We start from the raw sequence: 9,894 nt of genomic DNA on the forward strand, positions 1-9,894 counted from the left end.
AAGAAAATAATAGGACAGGAAAAGATATTTTAGGAAGAACCAGGAAAGTAATGTAGAAAAACGAATTTCAAGAAAGAAAAGAAAGAAGAGCAGGAATCTAAAATCGGACGCTTCAATAGGGTCCAGGATTTGTCTAGATTCTAAAGCAACTTGCCCAACGTTACAAAAGACTACGACATTTCTATTTTCATTTGTATTTGTTGAAAATTAAAAATTTACAAGAATTTTATTTTTTATGTTTTAAAAAATAATGAGAAAAAGGATCTCATCCCATTCTCTTGTGAAGGTAAAACAACAGTTTTTCATTATTGAAGCTTGTTAGTGTTTGTTTGGTATTAAGGTTTTAGGTAAAATTGCTTTTTGGGAAAAAAATTATTTTAAATATTATTTTTAAAAAATAATTAAAAAATTATTTTATTATTTTAATATTTTTATAATTAAAATTTATTAAATTTAATTTTAAATTAATTTTTTATATTTCCTAACTAATATATTTAAAAAGGGTGAAAAGGGTGCTTTTCTGTTGCTGAAAATGTGTTTTTTTTAAGTAATTTTTTTCCCTAAATTTGTGTAAACAGAAGCATGAATATCCCAGATAAAATTGTTAATTGTGGACAATGTAGATAATGCCCACAGATTTTTCTTTTTAAATCTCTTTGCCAAACATGTCTCAACAGCATGCAAAAGTTCATAAAAAATGACATTGCCATTTGTCCATCCAAAGATAGCTGTTTTAGCTGTGATTCTATTTATAATTGCCATTTTTAGGATCATCTCCTCCAAGGATCTTAGATTTATCTCAATCTTTTTCCGGGTTCATCAAGATTTTCCAAATGGAGACGATCTTGTTCCATATTTGCTAGCTGTGTGAACCATTTCTTTTTATAGGAGGTTCTCTTCTAATTTTCTGCTACTAAAATAAGCTATCCTCAAACAGAATAAATTCTCTTCTGGGTTAGCTTCAAAGTGGTGTTTCTTCAATTCGGGTACATTACCTTTCCAGGTTTACTCTCATTCTCCCTCTTTATCTATGATTTCTCCTTTTTATTGGCATTGATGATAAATGAGCTTTTCAATCTTTATCAGTTTGGTTTTGTAATTCAAGTCTTCCATAGCTTCAGATTATTTGCCCTGATGGTGAGGGTTTCATTTAGGGGATTGTCAAAATAGTTTAATATTTGCAAAAACTATTTTCTCCACTTGGTGGAGGAATAGTGTTCTGGGTTTGTTTCATTCTTTGGAAATTGATTTTTATCTTCTCCTTCTACCTTGTTAAAGCTTTAATTTAGGCCTATATCTCCGCTATGACAATTAAATAGATCAAAATTGCCTACATATTTATGCGTTCTGCAAATAATTTTATCAGACAAGCCATTTTAAAGAAGAAACTATCATAATCATCTCTGTGAATTTGTTTAAAGAACAATCTTTTTTCTTGAGCATGATTTGTTGACAGCCTTAATGTCTTCCTTTTGGGTAACAGAGATGATTCCTGTTCGTTACAAGAACTCGTTTCCTTCATCTGAAATAATTGATAATCCATTGGATTATGAAGATGGGAATGGAGTTAGTTCCAAGGAAAGAAAGGGGCATATGCTGTGGAAAAAAGTGAAATATCAACTAGTTGAATACCACTCATTGCCATGGTATTTAAGGGACAATGAATTTATCCATGGTTACTATCGTGCAGAATGGCCATTGAAGCAAGTCCTCCTCAGCATCTTTAAAATCCACAATGAGACTCTTAATGTCTGGACGTGAGGATTCTGCAAGTATTAGTTTTGATTTATATATTGCTTATTTCTGAGCTAAAAAAAGAGAGGAAAAAAAAGAAAAAACTTGTCTAATTTTGGCTCTGAAATTGTTGGCTTGTTTTCTTCCCAGGCATTTGATTGGATTCTTCCTTTTCCTCTTTCTGACTGTGTACACTGCAATGAAAGTCCCAGATGTTGCAGATATTAATCCCCTCCAACATTTGCATGAAATGCTCCAAAAAGCTGATTTCCACAAGATTCATTTACACCTCTTGAATTGCCTGCCTTCCTTGCCCAACATGCCAGATCTTCAAAAGTTCAAGATGGATATAAAGGCATCCTTACTTTCAATGGAATTCCTTTCAACCCTTTCAGGGAATATTATGGAACGTCTCACTAACTGCTTGATCGACAGATTTACTCGGATGTATCATGTTGTTGATGACAGTGTTCTGGTAATGAGAATTCATAATTCTTTTTCTTTTTAATGTTCTATTAATTGTTCTGTGACAAATGCTAACAAGAACATTGATTTCATCAAACGCAGCAGCAAGGAGTCAAAGATGATGTGTCGAACATGATAGCTCCCCTGATGTTTCATCCCATTACAAGATGGCCATTCTTCCTATTCTTGGGAGGGGCTATGTTCTGCTTGCTAGCTAGCAGCACATGCCACCTCCTCTCTTGCCACTCTGAGCGAATGTCCTACATAGTGCACAGAATTGATTATGCAGGCATTGCTGCTCTCATTGCAACCTCATTTTATCCTCCTGTCTACTACTCTTTCATGTGCAACCCCTTCTTCTGCAACCTGTATCTGGGCTTCATAACACTATTAGGCATTGCCACCATCGTATTCTCTCTCCTTCCTGTATTCCAGAGGCCAGAATTAAGGGGCTTTCGAGCTGGTCTCTTCTTTGGGATGGGCATGTCAGGCGTGGCCCCTATTCTTCATAAGCTGATACTCTACAAGGACCAACCTGAAGCCCTCCAAACTACAGGTTACGAAATCCTGATGGGGATCTTATATGGACTTGGAGCATTGATTTACGCTACAAGAATTCCTGAGCGATGGAAGCCGGGCAAGTTTGACATTGCTGGACATAGCCACCAGCTTTTTCACATCTTGGTTGTGGCAGGTGCTTATACACACTACCAAGCAGGGCTAGTGTACCTAAGATGGCGGGACTTGCATGGTTGCTAGATCTTCATAGGGACATAGATGGATGCATAAAAAGTAGTGATGAAGCATTTCTTCTTAACCAGGACAAAAAAATATCTAAGTTTTGTTGAGTAGAATTTTGATGAAGCATTTCTTCTTAACCAGGGCAACAAAATATCTAAGTTTTGTTGAATAGAATTTTGCTTTCATTGAGAGTCACATTCAATACCTCCTGCTTACTGATCTGGTGCTCTAACCAACTGAGCCATCAAAGCTTGCTGCTTAGTATTTCCATAGTTGCTAAGTCAACTATAACATTAGTCATCAATCAAGGCCTTAAGGGTTATACCAAATTACCAATATCTATGCAATAGATATTTCCAATGTCTAAAATTTGCTTCCATGCTAATTGTGCAGATTAAGAGAGGTTATTGAGACATTGATTGAGAATTGAATTCTACCGTGAGAGATTCACTTTCCTGTGAGAAAAATAATGGAAATATGTGGTTGTTCCTTCTTATAGACTATAAATAATATATTTATATTTCAAATTGGAGAGATTCACTTGACAATATATTAATATAGTAGGTTTTTATAGGGAATTGAAACAGTGAGGATTTAAACTTGACACTTGTCAGTGAATAATATGTCGAGTAATATGCCTTTTGTTATGATGACTAAGTCTGTAACACCCTCACTGTAGTTATTCCATACATTCTACTGTTTCGGTGACCGATGTCGGTCTGGATAGCTAGAATGTCTGGAAAAATATTTAGACTAGAGTGAGGAGTCATAAATGACTCAAATAAGTGTAAGAAAAATTTAGAAAAAAATTTTAGAAATAAAATACAACCAAATTAAATGAGCCGGTGCCCTAGCGATGGGTAACACAGTGTGAAGTTGCGGTCTTCGCAGCTAGAAGCCCTAAACTCAGAGAAAAATTTATAAAATAATTTTTGGGACTCCAGAGAAGAGTCATTGAGGTTTCTATGGCATTAGAATGCCAAGAAAATGCTTAGAAAAATTTTTAGATTGGTACAGATAATTTTGGCTCAATAAGCCAAACGGAGGGCATTTTGGTCATTTCGTCTTCAGAGATGATTTTTAGCCGACTTGTCCAGTTAAGTAAATAATTATTATGGCATAAAATGTGAATAAATATTATTATGGCATAAAATGTGAATAAATATTGCTAAAGATTGAATTGAAAATGAGTAGAAAAGAAAAGAAAAGAAATTGGGAATTATGACATCACATGATGTCATTACAATGCCCTCCACCAATCAAATTTCAACAAGCACTTTAAAAGGAGATAATTGAGACAAAAATTGAAAACAAATCTGCATCTTCCTCTTCCAAACTAGCTGGCAGCCACCTCTCCCATTTTCACCATTGTTATCCTTCATTACACCTTGCTAACTTTGAATTTTTCACCATAAAATCCCTACCTTCCTTCATAAAAATTTAATATTACATATTGAGCAAGTGTTTGGCTGCCAAGAAAAGCCAAGAAAGTGAAAGAAAAATTAAAGTTAGCTAAGGAAAAATTTTGCACACAAAGATTAGTGCGCTAAACCTTCTTCTTTTCTTTTTTAACTAGTTGAAGCATGCTAAATTAAGTATAAATTTTATGAAATTAAAAAATAATTTGGAGTATGTGGGGACTAAAATTTTCAGCAGCCTTGGTGACCATAAGGTTTTGATTATTTTGATTGACTTTACTTTGTTTAGTGATGATGATTAAGGATACTAAGTGTATTAGAAGTTGAATGAAATGTGTTGCATAAATTGAAATTGTTGGAGTTAGGGTTTGAGCACCAAAATTTGGATTTTTATTTATGTATTGATGAAAAGAGGTTGTAATGGTCAATCAGTGACCATTTGATGAAGTTTGACCCTAAATTGAAAGTAATTATGGCCTTGAAATTTAAAGTGGTATGCTGCCCCCATTGTGCCAGAATACTGGACTTGAGTCCAGTGTATTCCTAGGGTTATAACTTGAGCTATGTTACTCCAATTGGTTCAAGGCTAATTGAAAATGAAACTAGATATAAAATGGCATAACTTTGATGAAGAAATCTAGCCCAGAAAACCAATTTAAGTTGCCTTAAAAATTGACCTAATTCGGGTGACCAATATGCAGTCCCTAGAAAATGACCAAATGAACAATATTCATTCATTTAGTCATAACTCAGTGTAGAAAGGTCCAATTAACTTGAATTTTTACCAGTAGAAAGCTGAGACATAGACCTACAACTTTTATGCAGAAAATAAACCCAAATTTTGACCATAACATATCGAAAAACTGACCTACAATCAGTGTACAAAAACTGCAGAATTGATTCAGCCTAGAATTTCTAAAAAAATTGCAATTTGGCCAGTTATGGTGTTTAGGCCATAACTTGAGTTACAAAACTCCAAATGGAGTGATTCAAATAAAGAAATGTAATTAGATACAATAAGGAACAACTTTGATGAAAAACACTTGGCCAAATTCTCACTGTAGAATGGCCTAATAGAACAGTGAATTCTAGCACTCAAAATTGAAAATTTTGATTTATTCTCCATTGGTTAGAAGCAATGATTGGCAACTAATGCCAACACTTTTGGGAACCAAAATGTGATAAATCTATGTGATTAAAACTCATGTAACTATTGTATATGAGAAAATCAATATTTTGACTTAAATGACCAAATGAATAGTAACCTTACATGTTAAGTACAAATATTCAAGAAATAACTTTGTAATATGCCCTAGTAGGCCTAATATGATTGGTTTGGATAGGTTGGCATGCTAATAGAGTTCTGATAGTAATACTGCGTATGATGTATGGCTCCATGCCATTCTGTGATATGATAGCCTATGGTTATATTGATTATGATGTTATACTTGGCTTTATGCCTTATTGCTTTTATGGCTTATTAGCCATTCTGTCTGCACACCGGGAGACACATTGTGACCGATGGTGTGATGGCCCGAGGTACCTGGTACCCAGTGCTAGTTTATTCGTTTATCTAGTCCGGTCAATTTGTGTAGGTTACTTGGGCATGGAAAAGTATAATTGTAATTGAATTGATTTTTAAAGGACGTAAGGAAATTAAATATCAAAATAAAGAACAAGAATGATTACAATGAAAATAGGCTCAAAATTTATCGAGAAAACAATTAATAAAATCCTAGAAAGAGTTAATATCATAAAATATAATTAGCCCTTAGTTAAACAATAAGTTAGTAATTATTCATTTCTTATAAACATAATAACTGGAAATTTTTACTTTTATTTGCATATTATATTTCCCTTAATTATTGGCACCACTAATTTATAATTAGCGCGTCGCTTTTGCAACATATAGGTACTGAAGATTTGGACAGAGAGCCCAGTAGACCACAAACTGGGTGAGACTTGTATAAAGATCTATATAGTGTCCGTGTCACCTCACAGACTACAGTGCATTGGTATGACACTAGGTCCCATTTTGGTATTTTGGTACTGTTTGTATTTTGTAATTAAACTTTTATTTTCTCATGTATAAATTGAAATTCATATAATATATTTTAGTATTAATGCAAATATTTATAATTTGTGTTTATTAATGAAAATTTAGTATTTATTAATGATTTGAACATGATTATCATGTGAAATGAATGAATGTGAAATAGAAGAAGTTGTGAGAAATGATTGAGAATATTGAGATTATGTTGATACAAATGGAGTTTGAGAATGATTGTAAATGTATTGGAAGTGTTTTTCACAGGTTCCAAAGAACTGTTTTATCCATTTTTAGTCGGTACTCCACCGGATTTTCTATAAAAGTTTTGGAACCCCAAATGAATTTATAATTTCAATAAATGAGTTAAATTTCACAAATTGCACTTCATATCCATGAAGAAATAAACTAAGGAAGGATAAAATGATTGGAATAAAATATGGTGATCCAGTATACTGTGTGCTATATCTTGCTCGACTACACTGTAAACGGGTAAGGGGTGTCACATTTAGTGGTATCAGAGCCGCTTGCGTGTCCTCTTGGGTGATGGTGGGGCAAACCTCAGCGAGGACGCTGAGTCCCGAAAGGAGGGAGAAAGGTCCCTTAGGCAAATCCCACATCGGCAAAGCACGGAGATGGTCTTGGGTTCAAAAAGTAATGATATATAAAATGGAGGAACTAATCACTAGAGGCGCCTTTTGGTGGAATGGTCTGGAGAGTTGGAAGAACTCCAGAGTTAAGCGTGCTCGCTTGAGAGAAATCTTAGGATGGGTGACCTCTTGGGAAGTTCTCCATTCCACCTATGGGACATTCCACCTATGGGACAAAACTGTGAGGCTTATGGCCAAAACGGACAATTCCTCTAGTGGTTGGAGCCCTATCGTTACAAAGTCAGGTTAATTATGACAATTAAGCCAAGTTAGACGTTAATATAATAAAGGTATTCACAATTTTATTTTGTTAGTTTTATGAGTATATTTAAATTAAAATATAAAATTGATTTCAACTAAATCATGACTACTTGATTTCAATTTAAGTGGATTTCAAAATTTATTGAATTCTATAGTTATAATTTGCACTCTATTTTTAAAATTATTGGTTAATGCATGATTTTTAAATTTATAGACCATTTTTTCCCCTTCTCTTAATTACTAGTGATCAGCTCCCTCTAATAATTAAGTTAGGAAATTTCTTTGAAAAGTTAGGAAATTTCTTTGAAAATTTCTTAAGAGTACTAAAAAGCTAAAATGTTCAGCGTTGGAAACAGGGAGCTCACTAACGTGAAAAAGACAGGCGTGCTTATTAAGGTTATCCACTCTTTGAGGAATAGAAGCAAGGGAAAGACGGGCATGGTTATTTAGGTTGATCTTGAAAAGGCCTATTATAGGCTAGGGTGGAAATTTATTGAACGTACCATAGGAGAAGTTGGTATTCCTAATAATATTGTGGAATTAATTATGCGGTGCATCATTACCATCTCTATGGGTGTCATTTGGAATGGAGCTAATACAGAATTCCTTTTTCGAACAAGAGGAATCCGATAGGGAGATCCTATATCTCCTTATATCTTTGTTATTTGTATTGAGTTACTTACCCATGTTATTACTGCAGCAGTGGATGGTAAGATTTGGCAGCTTATTAAACTCTCTAGAAATGGTCCTCCCCTCTCTCATCTTTTTTTTGCAGATGAGCTTTTGCTCTTTGCAGAGGGGAAAGTGAATTAAATGGAGGTTATTATGAAGATTTGCTCTAATTTTTCCAAGGCTTCTGGATAGAAAGTTAGTGTAGACAAAACTTTTGTGTTTTTCTCAAAGAATGTTAGCAATGCAGATGCTGACAATATAAGACAATGCTGTGGATTTCGGACTACTAATGATCTAGGTCGCTATCGAGGTGCTCCTATCATCCATGGACGAGTTTGGGCTTCTACATACTCTTTCATTCTGGATAGAGTTAAGAATAAGTTATCGGGATGGATTGCTAAAATCTTTCTTTAGCTGGTTGTTGTCCCAAAATAGTCCAAGAGGGGGGGTGAATTGGACTTAAACAATTTTTCGGCCCTTGCTTATAGCCTAATGAAAAATTGAGGCTTCGTTCAACTATGTGCTTCTCTATATAAAAAGAAAATGATATGTGCTTCAACAATGTATTCCTAAGTTGCAATTCAATTCTCAATCAATGTTTATGGCAATATCTAACAAAGCATTCATCAACCAATTTTCTCAAGTCACTCAATATGTTCACAAATTTATCAACTCAATCTATTTAACCAACATTCAATATCATGTATATGAGGAAAAATTTAAAATTGCACAAAAGTAAAAGGTAAAGGATAGAGAGATCAAATACAAGGATTTTATAGTGGTTCGGCTTAACTAGCCTACATCCACTCTCTCAAAGAACCCTCTTTGAGTCTTTTCTCCATTATTTGCTCTTTTGAAGGCAAGAGACCAAAAGCCCTTTACAATTTCTCAACACCAAGCTTTTACACCAAGGTAGCTTGAAACCTTCTCAAGTGCAATCACAAGCACTAACTCTCCTAAGCTTCAATAGGTGCTTGTACAACCTCTCTTGAATGTAATTCAATGTTTCAACACTCACTCTTACACAATACAAATCAAACTATAAAGAAAAGATGAGTTGATTTGCCAATGGTAGCTCAAAATCTTTAAAGCTCTTGAATGAAAGCAATAAATGAAAAATCAATGTTGGAGTTCAAATGTAAGCTTTCATTAAGTGTAAATGAAGTGAAGAATGTGTATTTATAGTCCCAAATCATTTTAGACCGTTTGAAACCCTTTTGGAACGTTATACACACTGCCCAAGACAAAATAGCCGTTATTTTGTCCTTTTGTGCGAAGTTGAGCAGCTCTGATAAATTAGCAAACTAATAAAATTTTAGGAGCAGTCAGTAAACTAGTTAGTAAACTGACGTTTTTAGCAAACTCATTAGCAAACTAAAAAATTTAGCAAACCAGTTAGCAAACTAAGTCAACAGCTGCATGTCTCAACTTGCAATGCAAAATGATTTAGACCTTTAAAAAATGTTTCAATAGTTGTGTTCAAGGTCATGATGAGAAAAAGTAATCAGAAAATAAATTTTCATTTTTGAGCTCCATATGACTAAATTCTCATCCATTCTTTTTCACAAAAAGACCTAAGACTCTAACACTATGCTTTTCATACCTTTGCTTTGAGTCTTGATTTCCATAGCCTTTTTCTCATTTTGGATTTGTCGTGAAATACCTTTGAGTATCCTTTCTCCTTAGATACAACTTCAAAGGTTCTTTATGCATAAGACAAAGAATCTACACATCACTTTAAGGTTAGGTTAGATAGATTCTCTTTGAGTTTTGTTATTATCAAAATCAATGCTCATTTTGAGCTACACGGGGTCAACAATCTCCCCCTTTTTGATGATGACAAAACTCAACTGAATCAACAGTCAAAAATAAAAGTGTGTGAGAATTTATGTGAGTATGTAAATCC

General features: G+C 34.1%; 1 protein-coding gene across 4 annotated transcripts; it reads left to right on the top strand.

The window, feature by feature from the left end:
* The first annotated feature begins 641 nt into the window (after positions 1-641).
* Positions 642-3,135, top strand: LOC110661195 (heptahelical transmembrane protein 4-like). 4 transcript variants are annotated; one of them, XM_058129647.1, is made up of 4 exons: positions 642-1,003; positions 1,484-1,757; positions 1,885-2,209; positions 2,305-3,135. In XM_058129647.1, exons 2-4 carry the CDS (start codon positions 1,486-1,488, stop codon positions 2,956-2,958), a joined length of 1,251 nt encoding a protein of 416 aa, XP_057985630.1. In that variant the 5' UTR covers positions 642-1,003; positions 1,484-1,485; the 3' UTR covers positions 2,959-3,135. The 4 variants fall into 4 exon arrangements, with proteins under 4 accessions (XP_057985630.1, XP_057985625.1, XP_021675455.1 ...); XM_058129642.1 differs by having other exon boundaries at positions 647-986; positions 2,302-3,135; XM_021819763.2 differs by having other exon boundaries at positions 648-1,003; positions 2,302-3,135.
* The last annotated feature ends 6,759 nt before the right edge of the window (positions 3,136-9,894 follow it).

The sequence above is a fragment of the Hevea brasiliensis genome, chromosome 2 (assembly GCF_030052815.1).
Source record: "Hevea brasiliensis isolate MT/VB/25A 57/8 chromosome 2, ASM3005281v1, whole genome shotgun sequence".
Lineage (NCBI taxonomy): Eukaryota > Viridiplantae > Streptophyta > Magnoliopsida > Malpighiales > Euphorbiaceae > Hevea > Hevea brasiliensis.